Below are 19,992 nucleotides of genomic sequence, written 5' to 3'. Positions count from 1 at the left end.
GAATCCAGAGAACATTTGGCATTTCTTTCTTGGTAAGTTGATTAGAAAATAATAAATGCAAAAAACAATTAATTACTCAATAAATTGTTTGGTCACCACATTGAAGGTGGGGTAGGTAATTTTGGAGAAAGCCGCTCGAGTGCGCTAGAATTTGAAAATACACAGCGCCACGGCTTCCACAGAGGACATTTCTTTATGGATTCATAAAGCACTTCAGATATTCATTGCCATCGGGACGTTAAGAGCATTCCATGGAATATAACAAAAAGTGGATGTCGAGCCGGTTTCTCAAGCGTACCACCCACACCTTTTGACCGGCACAGTGTGGGGATGCGTGTGGTGTTTTTCCACATCTTAAATCTTCATTGACAAGAAATTCAATTGAATTGTTATGCAAGACAAAACAATAATTGCCTTTTAATTTGATGTAAGATGCATTTTAAAGGCTTTCTATGGTAACACAATAGCCTCAGGAGGAAGGTGAGAGGGTACAGAAACAGAGAGGGGGGGGGGGGGGGGGGGGGTGAGGGAAGAGGGGAGATGGGGGGGAAACAGAGGACGGGGGGGGAAACAGAGCAACAGGAAGTAAGGGGGGAAAATAATCCGCCCTGGCCGAGCAGGAATTCCCCTGTGCAGTTTCCTGCAGGATTTTCTGACCAGCCATTGTGGTGTGTGTGTGTGTGTGTGTGTGTGTGTTTCCTGGAGGCCTTTGAGTGGTCAGAGTGGGGATCCTTTAGCCCCTGCTGTTGTTTGACTGCAGGGTCTAACATGAGGTGGGTTTACATCTGAGCCTCCAAACCTCATAACAAATGCACGAGCGGACACACACACACACACACACACACACACACACACACACACACACACACACACACACACACACACACGGCCTTAAAGGGACGGCATTGGAAATTAGCAGTGGCTTTAAATGCTGTGATTGATTGCATTGTTTATTTGTTGTGTATACATCTGTGTTTATTACTTTGTGTCATTTAATTATTCTTAATTAAATGGACACATCTGCACAGACAGAATCGTCCATAAGCTGGATTTGTTTGACGGATAAAATGTCAGCCAACAGGCTAAATGCTTAATTTAGATTATGCTAAATACTATGAATTAACACAATGGAACATCTATTGTCTTGTGGCAAACACTATTAACTAAAGCTGAAGAAAAAGATGGAAAAGGGAACTCAAAAACTATTTCTGGCAAATAAACAAAATGTCTACTGACGTGTGTCTGCACAAACACGTTTAAAAATAGTCTTATTGTCACATGAGAATCTCATTCAGTGGAGATGGAACACGTATATGTTTAACTATTAACATGCCAAAAACAAGCTTGAACTATTTTCATAATACTTTTATACCCATTATAAAAAAGATGTAGTAATACTGAGGTGATTGGATATACTATTGGAAGCCCCGTCGAATTAGCTTTGGTACAATATATCTAATACTTGTAGATCCGTTTCTATACTGATTCCTTTTCAGATGGTCTGAACCAAGTTTCCCTTTGCTAAAATATCCTCTCCGTTAGATGTACACACACCGAGTCTCCCCTATCTTCATATATGAATAATAATATACATTTATTTTGGGGGGCGCCTTACAGGGTTACAGATTTACAATTTACATTTACAATTTTACCTTACAAATGAAAACAGTGGATTTAGTGAAGTATCAGCCGGGTAAGACAAGACAAACAAGAGGACATGGACTACAGAAGGACACAGGGTACAGATTATAGAGAAAATGCCAGTTTGAACAGGTGGGTATTGAATTAAGTACTTGCATGTTTTATCTAATGAGCATCATTTATTTGCCGCATTTCATTTTGCAGCGAGCCCGAGTGCTTGATAAACTTCACACACTTCAATATCTGGAACCTGTGATCGCTATGTAGGAAGCGAGAATGGCTGCATTTTCAAAGCGCTGAAAATCAACAACATCTTACAGAAAACCCTCCAAACATCTCAACTGTAGAGGGACAGTCGTGTGTCGGGCGTTTACACGTATACTGGCCTGCACATGATGAATAATACTAACGTCTTCTCGGTTTTTGAGCGCGATACAACTGCCTTTCCTCACAAGGGCTCAGTACACACGATACAAAAAAGTGGAACAGATGACTTGACACCTCCTGTAAATTCAGATTGTTCACAGCCTGAGATTACATGTCCTGCCAACAGCTGTGACTGATTAAGTCACACTAATGCAGCGTTCATTAGAGCCTGGAGTCATACCAAGTGCAACTGCTGCTGGGTCTGAACAACACACGTCACCACTAACCTGGACATCAAATTAAAAGGAAAAGGCCGTGTTGAGAAAACTGAAGGACACATTCACGCACTAATCTGTATGGCAGAGGGTTTCACTAAGAATACTCTTATCAAAACGTGTAAACAAAGATAGCGAAAGGAATTCTTTTCAAGGCCATCCTTTCATTTTTCTCATATCAACTGACTCAAAAGAGCCATTCACGGCCCAGGGTAGACATTTGGTTCACTTGCCTACATGTTATATATAAATATACAATCAAATAAGAGAATTTAGAATAGTTAATAAAAACCAGACTAGCGATTTAAACAGAAATATGCATTCTGCTATGCCTGCTGCTCGTCAGAGGAAATGTTCTGCCAATATCTTCAAAGACTGCCTCCATCAATGCTCAATACGGAGCCATTGTACTGAAAACGATTATTGATCAATGCTTTTACTGCGTGTTCGCATGTCCCTGCACAGTTTGAGAATGCGAGAGTGTATGTTTCTGTAAGATCCAAGGACTGTCTTACCTTCTGCTCCGTGTCTGAGAGGACGAGTCACTTAAGCTTTGAGATCTACTACCAAGACCCCTGTGACTTCGCTAAAACAAAGTAAAGAGGGATTCCAAGCTTCTGGATTAAGTCCAAAAGAAAAGAGTCTTAAATTAGACCCAAAGAAAAAGGAAATTTAGGAAACTAAAAAAGGCTGACGGAGAAAACATTGTCACGGGTGTTTATGGGTGTCTACATTGAGTCAGTATGCATGGTGACAATAGGTATTCAAACTATTCATTACACCTCCTCTGTAGATTCCTTTTTCCGACTTTCCCTAACCCAATGTAACCGTTAGGCATAGAGACATGCAAATGTTCAAAATCCGTCATGGGACACTTTGAGTGGTCTTGGTTATCGATCCCAGCTTTCTGCATTCTTACATTTCAGCCAAATGACCTCCAGGCACTGATCAAGGCTCGTGTTTACCCAGCCTCTGTTCAGAAGTACAGGTCCATGACCAGAGTTCCTCTTTGCATTTCATGTAAAACTGACTTTCCGAGGAAACCCGGTGCACCCTGGGACATCAGATAAAGCTCAGTGTCTGAGTCACATGGCAGTATCTTCCCTTTTAAAACCACAATGTGGATCTACATGCAGTCGAGTTCATCTTTTGCTGTTCTTAAAAAGGTCTACAAAATTAAAAGGAGCTTAATTGTCAGTATCACCTAATCTTGCTTTATAGTAAGGTGTGTTTTCTCTGCACCTTGTTCAGGGATAGACGTTCTTACACTTTCAATTCGATGAATATAACTTGCTGCTAGGGCTGCACGATATTGGAAAAAACTGACATTGTGATATTTTCTTCTCCCGCGATATATATCGCGATATGAAAAAATACAGCAATTGAAGAAAAGACAAGTTTCTTTTGTCTGCAAACCTTTCTTGAACTTTAGTGCCATACAATTGGTATTTTTTTAACAATATTTAACCGGATGAAGGAATTTAGCCACGGACTTCTGGATCTTAAGTTATCAGAGCAACCAGCTGAGCTAGCTCGGTTATCCTGCTGTGATCTGATCAACAATGATCCTGATTGGTGGTTTGCTGACAGAGCCTGCATGTCACTCACTCAGCACGAGAGACATGAGAGCCGCGCAAGTTTTCCTTTTGTAGCAAGCAGCAAAATAATTATAACATGACGTGTTTCATTTGCCTACTTAATATCCCACGTCCTAAAAAAATAAATAAAAAAATCGCAAGTCCAGCGATGTCAATATTGCGCATGCGCATAACGCGATTATCGTCCCTACTTACTGCACTACAGTCATGTTGTTACTAGGGATGCTCCGATTGATCGGTCACCGATCGAGATCGGCCGATACTCACTCTCTACCGATCGATCGGTGCTCTCTAAACATGCCGATCGCGAGAGCCAATCGCATGACGTAAAATACATGACACTTTTCTCTGTGTGCGGCAAAACAAGCTCGCCAACATGGCTTCACCGGTCTGGCAGTATTTTAAGGTGTCCGAAAAAGACAGTAAAATAGCGGAATGCAACGTGAAGCAGAAATCCTGCAGCTCCGCCCGCCGGACCGGTGAGCGGAGCGACACACAAGAGTTAGACCTTACACACTTAGCTATTTTATCTACCTCTGGAACAAGCTAAACTAGTTATTATACATATATTTATTCTTCACTGTCGGGTCACTCATTACTGGATCAGTGAGCTGCATGAGATACTGACAGGCTGTCAGGAGGGAGAGAGAGAGAGAGAGAGAGAGGGAGAGAGGGAGAGAGAGAGAGAGAGAGAGAGAGAGAGAGAGAGGAAAAGAGAGCGCTTCCGCTCATCTCTCCCGTGTTATTCTCCAAAGTGAATGTAAACCTGAATAATGTACATCATTTGAATGTAATAATTAAGTTGGTTGTTGTTTGTGGAAGCTCCAGTGAATGAGCCGCATTAACTGACTTTAAACATCACTTTAAATGGAAGATTTAAAGTGATGTTTAAATCTTTCATTTAGGCCCCGCCCACTCGATCGGTATCGGCTGATACTGATTCCGGCGATCTGCCCCGAAATTGGCGATCGGAGCATCCCTAGTTTTTACGGATACATATTAGTCACTTCTTGTGTGAGACATCTTAAGACACAAAGTTATGCAACACTCTGTACCAATCACTGACACTGAAGAAACCAAATGTAATGCCCACACACTCCTTGAGGAAAAGGGGAAATGAGTCACAGTCGTGATGAAATCAACAAACGAGGGTAATCTAAGTTTGAAATTAGATTTGGCTACCGACAGAGTCCAGTCAAATACCATATGTTGCTAACATGCCGTAAACATCCATCAAGGGGTATTTTATGAATCCCCCTCTCTGCTAACAACGTTGCTTTCCTCGTCATCGATTCCGTCTCGTGCATTTCTGTCATCCATACAATCCCAGCTTAATGACATTATGCCCCGGCATCCAAAGCCGTTCATACGCGATCGATAAAGCAGCACGAGTCTTTCCATCAGCGCTTTTTAACATTGCAAAAATGTCATCTGCGTTTGTAAAGCCTGTACCTCTGTTCCACAAATCATAATAGTTAAGTCACGCTGCTGTTCTTCATATCTGCGTCTCCCCCCAACATGTGTGTACCTTGCAATAGGTTAGCTACCTGAGAGGCGGAACAGAATCTAAAGACACAACAGGACGTCTCAGTGAAAACACGTTTCCTCTGCATGTGCGTTGATATGCCTATCTCTTTTTCATTCTTCTCATATCTGATTGAATTCTGCTTGACAAAAGGGCCGGCTATCCAGCGCCAGGTTTGCATTCTGCTGGTTGCATAGGCAGAGTAGCAAAAACAGACAACAAAAAGATAAGGTAGCAATCATGGACAAAGGATCTGCCTTAAAGGACTGAAAGCTGAAGCGCAGGCACAAGAGACCGACTTATATCTTCCTCTGGTCAACCTGTATGGCCTTTTACATCATATTCATCACCGTGTGTATACCTATACTGCCCAAACAGAAGGAACAGCTGGTCCCACTTTACAATAAGACTACCCTTAGAAATTATTCATAAAGGGTTATGAATTAGGTGGTAAATACTTTATTAATCATTAAGAAGCATTTATAAACCAGTTCTAACATAGTTTTCATACATAACACAGGCTCACTATTTGGCAAGATGACTAAGCCTTATATTGGCTACTTAGCGAGAATTAACTCGCTGAACAGATACCAAGGATGCTGGCTGAGGAAGAAGACGAAGTAAGCTAAGTAGTCAATATAACACTTAGCAGTACAGATAAATGTGGGCTCACTATTTGGCAAGATGACTAAGCCTTATAGTGGCTACCTAGCTTACTTCGTCTTCTTCATCAGCCAGCATCCTTGGTATCTGTTGCTCACTGAGTTGATTCTCGCTAAGTAGCCACTATAAGGCTTAGTCATCTTGCCAAATAGTGAGCCCACATGTATCTGTACTGCTAGGTCTTATATTGGCTACCTAGCTTACTTCGTCTTCTTCATCAGCCAGCATCCCATGTGTCTTGGCATCTCTTTATGACCATTTATTTACGAGTTACTAACATTTATAGTTGCCAAAAGGGAGCCTTGTTGTAAAGTGTAAGACACATTCCCATTTATTAATGAGTTACTGCCGTTTCTAATAAGGCTTAGCAGAACAGATAAATGTGGGCTCACTATTTGGCAAGCAACCGGTCACAGTCGCCCTGTTTATCTCGTGTCTTATAAAAGCTTATTAAGGATTCATAAAGTGTTCACAACCTAATTAATTAATGAATTACAAACGATCCGTAAACCCTTTATAAGGGTAGTCTTATTGTCAAGTGGTGCCGAGAAGCTTCTCTGAAAGCACCTCACTGCACATTATGATTGAAATCAAATGTCCAATTAGGTTAAGCAGTAAAAAAGCTACTAACAGTGTTGACCATAAAAACAAGCGCTAGCTGCTGTTGGAAAGGAAACCGTAAGAAATAAATGAGTGTTTAAAACCCATAAATAAGGATGAAGCCTGATTAGACTTGTTTGACCTTACAGTTAAAACCTTAAAGCACCTACAAACCAAACCCGCTGTGCCCGCTGTGGGCTTAGTGCAAATACACAGGGGAGTGGAGGGAATATGGGCCACGTGAGAGAGATTAGATGCATTAGGAAGGGAGGAGGACGAGATGGAGGGGTAAGGACAGGTGGTTTATCTCTCACAATACGAAGAGGTGTTTCTCACTGGGTAACATGGAAACCAGTATGTGTGTATCGTGTCTATATATCAGCTGTTCTTATAGTTAGTGGAACACACATCGTCATTCGGATTGTTAATAGACCACTAAGACACTCTCATGCATATCTGAATTTTAAGTTTAGAGTATCGAAAGACATGAGAAGATACGAGAGGTCACTTACCAATTTGCTGTGGTGGTATTTGCAGTATCCACAGTACTTCACATTGTCTGCGTCCGATCCTTGCTCCTCACACAACAACCCCGCAAACTGGGCACTGTGGCAGAGAGTAAATTACATTATCTGTAACGTAAATCTCTCACTTTTTGTTTTATGGGCATTTCATTGATGTGTCAGTGGAGAGGGAAGGGCGATCTGACAGAGGAAGAGGGTGCGTGACATGCAGCATTTGTGCCATGCATCCTATCCACTGGAGCGCTCCACAATCTCTCTCTTTGTTCAGTGAGGATTACGGGATGTGAACGAGTCTCACCATGTGACGTGGAAGGCCTGCCTGCAGCCATGTTTGTTGCAGGTCATACAGGCTCCAGTGGCTGCTTTACTCTCTCTGCCCTGGTCCTCGCAAATATAACATGTCTACAAACAAACAGAGAAAGACAATGTAATTCAAAAACTTACTTTACATGCAATTGCGTTACTAAAGGAATGATTTCTTTACCTTGTTATAACGATCATGTGGCACTGACTGGAGTACTATCGGCTCCATCGTCGAAACATTCGCAAATTCTACTTCCGGTATATAAAGCGCACAAACTACATGGGCCCAGCCTGCGAAGACACACAGAAAACAACCATCAACCTTTGTATATGTGGCAGGAAAGGGGAGTTTATGGCAACATTTATAAGATGTGTAAGCTGTGACCGTCTTTAAAAAGGAATAAGACATGTACAAATGTATGTTTGTTGATTGACTGATCACCTGGAGAATCAGCAAGGTAAAACAAACCCCAGCCGCTCCGATTTGACATTTTATCGACATAACGAGGATTGATGAATCGAGAAATCAATCGTCAGATCAATACATTATTTAAGTTACTGCAGTCATTCGTCGAGTACCTTGCAACGGTGGATAAAACGTCTTTGGCCAAAACCCTGAGAACCAATCTAAAATCCTCTGGTCTGGCCCCGATGTCACTTTTGGTTACATTTAACAAATTAAACAAATTAAACTCGAGTTCAATCCTGAATCGTAAAAGTTGTCAATTTGCAACATGGGAGTTAATCTACCGAGTAGCCGTTTATGGAGCCCTAACACACACAGCTGCCTGTCAGTGAAGACAAACTGGGGGCGGCGGGGTGAGAGAGTGGTGGAGTGGCAGCAGAATTGACGAGGAGCTGAGGAGGAGCAGAAGGCGGTCAGCGCGAGGTCAAATGGAGGTGGGAGTCTCCTGGAGGTGTCTGTTTTTCCCCATAGCGGAAACAAAAACAGGCTTAAACTTACAGTTGAACCCCTGACCTGCCTTTGACCTGGGGGGGGGGGGCAGAGGGCGGGACAGGGGGAGGCAGCGGGTGTGAAATGGGGGCATGTTGTTGTTTTGAAGTCCCTCCAAGAATCTGGAAGAGGCCTATAAAACAGGACTATAAAACTGGCACAGCCATCCTCTTCAAACCAAGCGTTCACTTTTATCCCCCAAAAACCCAACAAAGCATCCCCGAACAAACAGACGCTACTCGGACAAGTTATCGGAGCCAAATGCGTTCAGACTGAGCTTTTACACTGTAGAACATCTGGGGGAAATGCTGTATTTTCTGGATGATCTTTCTGCTGTAAAACCTGAAAAAAATAACTAACGTCATCCATGTTGTTTTACTGTAGCGTGTACCACATAAAAAGTGCCTGAACAGTGAAACCACAGCAACATAAAACATATGGTATCCAGATTTTTGTAACTGATTTGTAGGAAGTGAACTTGTCGCTTAATCTACTTATTTTAATGTATGCCACAGGCAATGTTTTAACCTTTTAGTGGAACAGTACTCTAAAACAGTGATTCTCAAACTTCTTTCAACAAAGTACCCCCCGATCAGCACAAAAACTATTTGATAGGGAAGCAATGCCTATATAAAGAGGTACAGCACAGCGCTGCACCATCAGTGTCTGAGTTATTAAAACAACAACCTTGTAACTGAGAAACACTTAAATGCTACATTTCAAATGTTTACAATCCATCACTAAATTCATGGAAAACCAATTTTAACATCATGCAATAACACTGAGACGACATTAGTTGCATTTAACTGATCTTTTTAATCAGTTGTATTTACAATGTAGTGAAACATGGGCTTGTGCTTCACTGAGGATCTTTGTTATTCTCAGTGACAGGAAGGTCACTGCAGTTATTACACTTTTAAATATGTGTAACTCTGTTTATATAAAACCCACACTGCTCAAACTTCGTTACTTTTCCTAAAATTGTTTTGTTCACCATTAACATAAAAATAAATCTCACGTACCCCCTGCAGTACTCCAACGTACCCCTAGGGGTCCGCGTACCCCCATTTCAGAACCACTGCTATAAAACACATGCTATAAAAAGATACCCAATATCTACAGATAAAGAAGACCAAGAAGAGGAAGTGAAAAGCAGCTGTAAAGCTTATTTCTGTCTCCGTCCTTTCTTCACTTTCTATAAGTTCAGATCAAATACTCGCTTCAGGCTAATCTCGCTGCTCTGCTTTTTTACTGTCCCACCTGAAATAACAGCAAGTACCACACAGATCAACAAGTGAAGAGGAACTGACAAGGGCGGAGAAATGGACGGTGGAGGAGAAGAGACGGTGAGAGAAAAATGGGAGGAAAAAAGAGAGAGGGAGAGAGGGGTCATGGGAAGGGTAAAACGAAGGAGAAAGTAGTAAAACGGTGTGTGTTAGTGTTGTCCTGATGCCTCCCTGCAGGCCTGGACAATCCCACAGCTGTGCCTCTCGCTCTGACACACACACACACACACACAAAATATTTACAGTCTCCACCGAGCTGACCTCCCAATGAACCCAGAGAAGAGACTCCTTACAGGCCATGCACTATACCCATCCTGGCCCCCACACACACACACACACACACACACACACACACACACACACACACACACACACACACACACACACACACACACACACACACACACACACACACACACACACACACACACACACACACACACACACACACACACACACACACACACACACACACACACACACACACACACACACACACACACACACACACACACACACACACACACACACACACACACACCTTAAACTTGCCGGTGACATGCAATTAATGACAAAACTACACAAGAGGCTCGCCACATATGTGTGTGTGAGAGTGTGTGTGTGTTTGTGTGCATGTGTGTGTATGTGTGTAGCTGAGAGGGATTCTACCTCCGTTGTCTGTCCTCTTGAGGGCTCCGTCTTTATGGGGACACAGCTCACATCTCTTTGGGGACAGAAGAACCAAAAACACACAGAAAAATAAAGTTAAATACAAAGTGACTAGTGGCCATCTCAGGATGCGTGTGTGTGTGTGTGTGTGTGTGTGTGTGTGTGTGTGTGTGTGTGTCTCATCTCAAGTCGAAAACAACATGTTACAAAGAGCACAGTGTGTGTGCGGTATGTCCCTTCTTTCTGAGAGAATGATCACATGTTATCACTATCTTGGCTTCAAGCGATTATGAAGTGGAGATCAAACGTTCTTCGAGCAGCCAACCCACTTCGTGCCGTGTCATCATCATTCCTATCCCTTCAAGTCAATAGAGGAATCTGAGGGTTTCGCGTAACAGTGTTTAATAATGTCCTAACTTATGTCTACATTCATAAGATGCTTGAACTCGACTCTTTCGGACTTTAGAAAATATATACTTTCATGTATTTCTTACATAACTATTCAAATGATACAGGTGTAAGCCAGCCCTCCGCCTTCTATGCAATCACCTGCTCATTTTAATATGTTCTTAAAGATATAGAAACATTTCACCTCTTTGCGTTTCACCGTCTGGAATGATGGTTCCTTCAAGTCAAAGAAAGTGTGGACGTTTAATAATTGACGCATCTGCTTGGATGTAAAGATGTTTGACACGGCCCCGCTCAAAGGCTCCTCGTGTTCTTACGTGACCTGCTTATCGCTGTAGTTCTCCCCTTAACGTGTGAATGAGAAACCTGGCGTCCCGCATCGGTTGAGAGGCTGGAGGACACACCTAGTTATCCTGCTACATTTCTTCGAGGGAAACTTTGCCCTGAGCACACATGAATACGGCAATTCTGCAGATCATTCCTAGCACCTGTATCAACAACTACGCGAGTAAATCTTGTCTGACAAAATCTCGACAGGTCCTTAGAAGTTTGCCGAGGTCATATTAAGTTTAAACTCAGCACGCCATACCAGTGTGTGGCTTTAGCACCAGCGAAGAAGACGTAAAATACAGAGAGCCAACATCAGCTGTGTCCTGCATGATTTAGACGCCTGAGGACAGTGGGTCATATACTCGGACGCATAGTTGTCCTGCTGCCGTGCCTTTTTTAAGTTGTTGAATGTTTGAGATGTCTTAATATAATGGAACGGGATGGCATTGCTCGAAAGCGCCAACAATATACATTTTAAGAACTCAACATCAATAATACACGATAATCCACAGACCCCGACAAATTGTATTTGGAGTTGGTTTACTGGACTCCCTCGAGCAGCATTTGAGATAATCTTTTATAGAGCTTTCAAATCAGGATTAAATGTGATTTGGGGCGATCTGATGGGCGCCTGTGCAGAATACAGAGTGTGTGATCGGGTCAAAGGACAGCGGGAGATGTCATGTGACTCAGAAAATGCTGCCGTGACAGGATGCTGCTTCCCGAACAGAGGCTAGTCTGTCTAATGTCATGCCTCTAAAATGCCTTTGATACGGCCATGCTGTATTGAGATTGAAGATGACATGATAACCATTGTGGGCTAAAAAAAATACGAGCAATATTAGCTCAGTGCGCGAAAGAATGCCACTAATGCTCTGTAATAAATTATGTTATTTAAAGCAAGCCCTCGTTAGGCACTTCGTAGATTTGTTACCATAACGTCGTATATACACAGGGTCCCAGGATGTAATGAGGACGGACTGAAGAACCCTTTAATGCAGCAGGCAATCCTAAAATAAAATATGAAGTTTAATCCCAGAACAAATGAACGATTATCATGAAAACATTGTCTATAGTGATTGTAATGTCACTGTAATGTCTTCCCTTGTCTTTTGTCTTACGATCTGTCCTATTTTATGTCGTAAATTACGCCGTTATGATGCAAGAAAACATCTAGGCTTGATCTGACGATAAAATATCATCGTATTGTTCCCCGTTCCTAAACAAACGAAGGCTTATAAGGTCGGACATCTTTGCACAGATGATACATGGGTAGATGGATTGTGTGATAGTGTGACTCACCACTCGTGCAGCTCTCTCCTGAGATTCACACTTTCTGCAGAACCAAGGACCGGTGGGCACCTGCACGATGCCATAGCATGCTGAACACAGAGAGAGAGAGGGAGGGAGGGGCCTTAGAGTAAGCCCTCACGATCACGACAAAAGATGACATTTTACACCACAGAATACATCTACACAGTGATAATGCGGAGGCGTGTGGCGCAGTGGATAGAGCGCTGGTGTTGGGATCAGGGGAGCACAGGTTCAAACCCCACTGCAGTCAGCATGTCGTTGTGTCCCTGGGCAAGACAGTTCACCCCAAATTACTCCTGTGGGGGTCCGAAAACCAGTCAGTATCTGGTGTGACCACCATTTGCCTCACGCAGTGCAACACATCTCCTTCGCATAGAGTTGATCAGGTTGTTGATTGTGGCCTGTGGAATGTTGGTCCACTCCTCTTCAATGGCTGCCGAGTATACGCCGATCCAGAGCATCCCAAACATGCTCAATGGGTGACATGTCCGGTGAGTATGCTGGCCATGCAAGAACTGGGATGTTTTCAGCCTCCAGGAATTGTGTACAGATCCTTGCAACATGGGGCCGTGCATTATCATGCTGCGACATGAGGTGATGGTCGTGGATGAATGGCACAACAATGGGCCTCAGGATCTCGTCACGGTATCTCTGTGCATTCACAATGCCATCAATAAAATGCACCTGTGTTCGTCGTCCATAACATACGCCTGCCCATACCATAACTCCACCACCACCGTGGGCCACTCGATTCACAACATTGACATCAGAACACCGCTCACCCACACGACGCCACACACGCCGTCTGCCATCTGCCCTGAACAGTGAAACCCGGGATTCATCCGTGAAGAGAACACCTCTCCAACGTGCCAGACGCCATCGAATGTGAGCATTTGCCCACTCAAGTCGGTTACGACGACGAACCGGAGTCAGGTCGAGACCCCGATGAGGACGACGAGCATGCAGATGAGCTTCCCTGAGACGGTTTCTGACAGCAGAAAGTCTTTGGTTATGCAAACCGATGGTTGCAGCAGCTGTCCGAGTGGCTGGTCTCAGACGATCTTGGAGGTGAACATGCTGGATGTGGAGGTCCTGGGCTGGTGTGGTTACACGTGGTCTGCGGTTGTGAGGCCGGTTGGATGTACTGCCAAATTCTCTGAAACGCCTTTGGAGACGGCTTATGGTAGAGACATGAACATTCAATTCACGGGCAACAGCTCTGGTGGACATTCCTGCTGTCAGCATGCCAATCGCACGCTCCCTCAAAATTTGCGACATCTGTGGCATTGTGCTGTGTGATAAAACTGCACGTTTCAGAGTGGCCTTTTATGGTGGCCAGCCTAAGGCACAGCTGTGCAATAATCATGCTGTCTAATCAGCATCTTGATATGCCACACCTGTGAGGTGGGATGGATTATCTCGGCAAAGGAGAAGTGCTCACTATCTGGTTAAACCGTGCACCCCAGCACGTGCACTCCGCTCTGCATCAGCCAAACGGCTCGCTGCACCCACACTTCGAGGGGGACCCAAGTTCCCATCAGCAAAAACACGTGGGTTTGCTATCCTGGCTCCAAAATGGTGGAATGAGCTCCCATTGACATCAGGACAGCAGAAAGCTTACACACCTTCCAGCGCAGACTGAAAACTCATCTCTTTCGACTCCACCTCGAGGATAGAATTACTAACAAAGCACTTATATACTAATAAAGGACTGGCTTATCTATAGCCAGTTGAGTAGCACTTGAAATACTTGGCTCTATGAAGCCTGATGTACTTTATGATTCTGTTTTCTTCAAGTTTGTGTCTTCCTGGTCGAATGTACTTATTGTAAGTCGCTTTGGATAAAAGCGTCAGCTAAATGTAATGTAATGTAATGTCACAGATTCTTTCAGATTTGTGAACAATATTTGAGAGAAATTGTTATTTTGTGTAAATAGAAAATGTTTTAGATCTTTGAGTTCATCTCATGAAAAATGGGAGCAAAAACAAAAGTGTTGCATTTATATTTTTGTTCAGTGTACATCTCTTTAAGGGATTAAATAAATGCCAGCAATATGACAGAACAATGCAGAAAAAAGACACACATTGGACAATGAAAGCAAACTTTCATTTAAAACACTGTCCTGACTGCGGTTCACAATATTAAAGTAATAATATATTCCCAACATACTACAACTGCAAACTAGCATGCCGTAAATAAAGAATAGACTGTGCTGCCTAGTTCATCACTAAACCACAGCATTTTAAAAAGACCACATTTTGTTTTGATGCGAGCGTTGAATATGTGATCCGATATCCAAAACACTCCAAACTACAATCACTGACGTCTATATTTAGAAACACTTGGCAGTACTGAAGCTTCACAACTCAACTTTCATCTGGGACAGGCTTTGCTTGATGCTAAAAGTATAACAATCCACTAAAAATAATTTTCCTGCTGAGGCTGGAATAATATGATGCAGTCATTAAATACTAGGCTATGAAATGTGGCACTATATAATAACAACATAATAATAAGGCATGCTTAAGACCAGCAAAGTGGACCAGGTGGTTAAAAAAAGCAAGTTAACAAACCTACTCTCACTGGACCTATTTCGCAGTCTATGCAATATCAAATTAAAACAAAAGAAAGTGTGTTTTCCTAACAAGTGCTCATCATTGAAATGCATCCGTGTGTGTTCATGCAGAGTTGCTGACATTTCAAATAGTTGTCCCCCTGCCTTTGCCAAGTGGACACATGGCCAGCTGTTACACTTGTAAACAGTGGACGTCATCATGAGTCATCTTGGGTGAACAGTGTCTTGGCAGCACTGTATTTGTTTACATTGCCTGTATTTAGATTGTTCTATTACTGCCACCATATGTGTGCACCTTGTCTTCCAACTGTTTATGCACCTTGTTGTTTGCAACTTGTGTGTAATCCTTATTTATGCACAGGTACACTGGGAAATGTCGTTTCTACCTAAACGTCACTGCAATGTAAATAGATGCATGCATATCATAACAATAATACATGCTAACATGTAGCAGCTAGAAACCGTGCAATTGATGGCTTTAATATATGGGGTTCTTTCCATAATGCAGTTTGCACTATTTCTTTAGTAGTAAGTGGCCGTATCACATATCTATAAAGCCCTTGGTGGGAGTTTTGCGCGCACTTTCACACTTCTGACAGGAGGGGTGTATCCCTCCTCTGGATCCCGCCTGACAGGAACACAGAGGGAATGAGAGCAACCAGAATAGCTCTCATAAAACAGCTGGCAAAGACCGTGTGCAGCGGATTAAAAGCCAAAGTTAAGAGCCAAAACAGTAGAGAGCCTGACCTCAGCCTGGCCTAGTGAGGGCAGGCGGAGGAGGCTCCATAACCTTGCAATAACGCTAACTAGCCTGTGAGCTAAGTGCTAACTCGTAGCCTGGGTGAAATACGCAGCTTTACCTTGATGCACGGCCACGTTGCAGCCGTGTCCGTCGCAGTACACCAGAGGGTTTTCCGCCCAGCCTCGCTCGTCAGAGCAAACACAGCAGCCGCCGATCATCTCCTTCATATTATTCGTCGACCACTCGTCGTCCGCCGCCAGACAACGCTCGCCGGAGACCATCTACGAAGAAAGCGGACATGCGGAGGAATACGGTGCACAGCTAATCAGAAAAAACCTCCGCCGGAGACGCCCTACTTTCCTACGTAGCTCTAGGTTCCTCTCTGTCGAAATGTCATGTTTTTAAGGTATTTACGTCCCTTTTTTGACACCGTATTTTCTCACCAAAACATCCACTTCATGGTGCGGCGGTGAGGAGAAGAGGGGGGGGGGGGGGACTCCGTAGAGAACCGGATGTGCGTTTGACGCACGGCGTGCTCTGTCACCGGAAGTAAAACACCGATGTGATTGGCCCGCTGAAATCCGTTTAGGCTCCACATGGTCGAAAATGTTTGAAGGTTTTTGTGGCAAAAATATTTTCCTTTGCACGACTCACTGTCAACAACACTGTTACACAACATGCAGGTAGGTACTACAATCTGTCGGGTTAACTCAAGTACTTTACTTAAGTAATATGTTGACACAATAGTACTTTACTTGAGTATTTACATTGTTTGGCTACTTTATACATTTATACAGTGGCCAATTATATACTTTTCACTCCTACAGGTATTATACACCTACTAGCTACTTTTTACATACACAAGCTTATAAGATACGACACACTTCTTTACTGCTTATCAACAGTGTATTTTTGGAAGTCTATAGAAGTTGCTCCACATCTACAAAATAAAACATTAAAATGTATATGATATGCACTGTATTTGTTAGCTTTAAAACACAGAATAACCAAATATTGTTTAAAACTGTGACTGAAAAGAGACAATATACATAACCAGTACATTTGCTTTTGAGGTCCACTGTGCAGAAATAAAATATTGAACATTTTTAATTACTTGTTGTTGCTGCTAATACTTTTGCACTTTAACTTAAGTCATTTTTATTCAGCACTTTTTACTTGGAATAGAGTATTTTAATACCATAATACTTCTACTTAAGAAAGGGATCTGATTACTTTTTCATGCACCTATGTGGGATACTGACAGAACTATATTCAGGCCCTAACTGTGGAATCACCCCCTGGAGTAAAATTGTTGCATTATGAGCAAAATGTCCTGAAAGTGTTCAAAGAAAAGTATCCTGTGAAGTAAAATGTTCCCTGGCAGTGTTTAACCATAAGGCCTGTCTATATGATGGGTTTTTTAATAATAATTACTTCTCTTTTTTTTATAATTACTATTATTGAGTGGCATGATGTAACAAAGTTCAATTACATGCAGGTGGGGTTTTACTGATGGGAAACAATTAAAAGCAGGGTGTAAACAAAGGGGAAGTATACAAGTCTCTACCAGTATCCCACAGTGGAAATACTGCATTACACCTAAGCTAAAGGGCTTGAATTCAAAATAGAACTAGAAGTATGTTAGCTATATTACCAAAGTATTTTTAAAGTACAAATATTCATTGTGAAGTCAAATGTTTTCCTGTCTGTTTTACTATTATAAAGAAAGTATTGTGTTTTTTGATGACTAACTCTCTTACTGTTCTCTATTTAAGTAACATTTTGAAAACTGTACTTGCGTATATCTGTAAGAATGCTTTTGGATTGCTTTCACACTACTTCTCAATAGTAGGACTGTGAACATGTTTAATTATGTTTTGGGCTTTATAATAATTTTCAACTTGCAATGCAGAATATTTTCTAGATGTAATTTATGTTTGTCCACATGCATACTTACAATTATTGTTTTATTACTGCTTGTCAAACTAATCGTATGCAACATGGCAATGATTTAAACAAAACATTACTTTTATAATTATATAAACAAAAGATTTTCAAAATAAGCCAAATATTTGTTGTCAACTATTAGGATTCCCTGCTTCACTATTTTACATTTATTTTTATATATTTGTAAAGACATGTAACTTGTGGTCGGAAAACATTTAACGCATATTTAACTGTTTATAACATTTTAAATAAATAAGGTTGGCCTCACTGCAATTGACTGATTGTATTGACTAAATCATTAATGGATTAATTGGTGGGCAGAATAATCAATAAAGAAAATAATTGGTTTCATTAGTAGTTGCAGACCTGGTGCGTTCACACAGAAAACATTAATAACCAAGATATCGAGTGATGGCACTATATTCTGGAAAGCTGCTGGTTTTCTATTTCTGTTTGAATTTTGTTTTATTCATGATTTACTTTACTTAAGTTGTTTCTGTAAGGTTCTACTTTGATAGCTGTCACGTCACTATATTACTCGTGGATATTTGTAGTTATGATAGAGGCTTAATAATTAACGTTCAAGCTGTAATGCAGGGTGTTTTACAGATGTCATGTTTGTTTATATTTCTACACATACATAGTCACTTATCTTGCTAACTAATAGATGACAATAACTGGGAGGCTGTGGCGCAGTGGACTGGTGCGTTGGTGTTGGGATCAGGGGGCACAGGTTCAAACCCCACTGCAGTCAGCATGTCGTTGTGTCCCTGAGACACTTCACCCCAAAGTGCTCCTGTGGGGATCGCCCACAGTATTGAGTATGTAAGTCGCTTCAGATAAAAGTATCTAACAGGTAACATGTAATGTAACTGGGTGAAAAAACATGACATTTATAACTGTTGCACCATGCTATTGAGAAATAATAATTAAGAATAAGATGGCGTGGGCCTGCTGAGCGTAGAGCTGGGAGACTTGAGACAGAATTTGAAATGCTTTTTATTGTAATAATGAATACCTTTAACTAAAGGGGCTTTGAGAATCCTATATCAGGCTGCTTGTCAGACATGTCAATATACGGTTTTGTTTTGACAGCATCCCCATGCTGTTGCCAAGGATGCTCCACAACACACACACACACACACACACACACGCTATTCCAAGCACTCAGCTGCTGCTTGCATCACCGATTCCTCAGAGCGAGCTCCCGCTCTTGGTTTCCAGAGAAACGTAATGACTTGCCAATAATGCGCAAGAGCACACGAGCGTCCTCCATGTAATATGGTGAGCGAGAGGTCCCTGGGAGTGCCTGCCCATTGTTTGCTTTAATTTCAAATTGCTCAAATGCTCCAGTCGACACTGGGCACTGCACTAAAAGGGGTAGTGGGAGGGATGGGGAGCTGGGGAAAAGGGAAAAAAGTGAATTGTGTGTGGCAGGGGAAAACCTATTAGAGCTGGAGAGAACAAAGGGAGGCGAGGGAGGGGGCAGCGGTTGTGGAGGGGCCCATATAGCTACTGAAAATGGCAAATGATTTTTACAACTTGCACTTGATTAAGTCAAAGTCTGAGCGAATCATGTGTTCCTCTGTGTGTCAGTGAAGAGCTTTCTCTGAGTCCGACTGCGACGCTGCTTCAAACCCATGTGTGGCCTCAGACTACATATAGCACTCAGAATACTTATCATTTAAAGTATTGTATTATTATGGCAGTATGAAGTATTATAGATTTGTTGCTCAAATGAAGTTAGTATTTGGATGAAGATTTCTAAATGTCCTGCATCAGTGTCTTTGCTACAGGCCTCGAACTGCTTGACTACATCAGCTGTACTGTGCTTGACAGTTTTCTCATGCCACATAAAATATATAATTAAATTTAACAGACTGAAGAACCGTGCGCCACTTTTCCACGACACAGAGCAGGGTGTATGTCGTGGGCCACTGACTTCAACATTTAGCCTGTGTTTTGTGGAGACTTGCAATTAAAGCTAAGACTGAGATAACCTCCTTGAAAAACATTTGATTATAGTATTTCAAATGTGGTCAATTGATTTGGCCGTTTGTGAGCCTTTAGTAGACTAGAGAGTTTAATTAGCTTTCCTGTAGTATGCTTGACAGTCACTCTTGCTTTTCTTTGTCCTCTTTGGCTCTGTTTAATTGTCAGAAATGTGACTTCACAGCACTTGAGTTTTAAAATGCCCTGCGATTGGGTCCTGCCTGTTTGCTCCGGCTGAGGGAAGTGTCGTGGTCTCTCTGTGCAGGATGGGGGGCAGA

At 42.3% G+C, this 19,992-nt stretch overlaps 1 protein-coding gene across 2 annotated transcripts in view; it reads right to left on the bottom strand.

Moving 5' to 3' along the window:
• Window positions 1-16,254, bottom strand: part of mllt10 (MLLT10 histone lysine methyltransferase DOT1L cofactor) — a 46,334-nt gene extending 30,080 nt beyond the window's left edge. Inside the window, exons 1-6 of one of the 2 annotated variants that reach the window (XM_034108517.2) lie at window positions 15,894-16,254; window positions 12,446-12,525; window positions 10,406-10,460; window positions 7,677-7,786; window positions 7,491-7,594; window positions 7,181-7,274 (exon numbers count right to left, since the gene is read on the bottom strand). In XM_034108517.2, coding sequence (XP_033964408.1) covers window positions 7,181-7,274; window positions 7,491-7,594; window positions 7,677-7,786; window positions 10,406-10,460; window positions 12,446-12,525; window positions 15,894-16,056 — 606 coding nt within the window. In that variant the 5' untranslated portion in view covers window positions 16,057-16,254. Of the gene's footprint in view, window positions 1-7,180; window positions 7,275-7,490; window positions 7,595-7,676; window positions 7,787-10,405; window positions 10,472-12,445; window positions 12,526-15,893 lie in introns of both variants that reach the window. The other variant, XM_071206876.1, reaches the window with a different exon arrangement.
• Window positions 16,255-19,992: the final 3,738 nt, after the last annotated feature.

Source organism: Pseudochaenichthys georgianus, chromosome 20 (genome assembly GCF_902827115.2).
Source record: "Pseudochaenichthys georgianus chromosome 20, fPseGeo1.2, whole genome shotgun sequence".
NCBI classification, from domain to species: domain Eukaryota; kingdom Metazoa; phylum Chordata; class Actinopteri; order Perciformes; family Channichthyidae; genus Pseudochaenichthys; species Pseudochaenichthys georgianus.
This window is presented reverse-complemented; position numbering and strand designations above follow the sequence as displayed.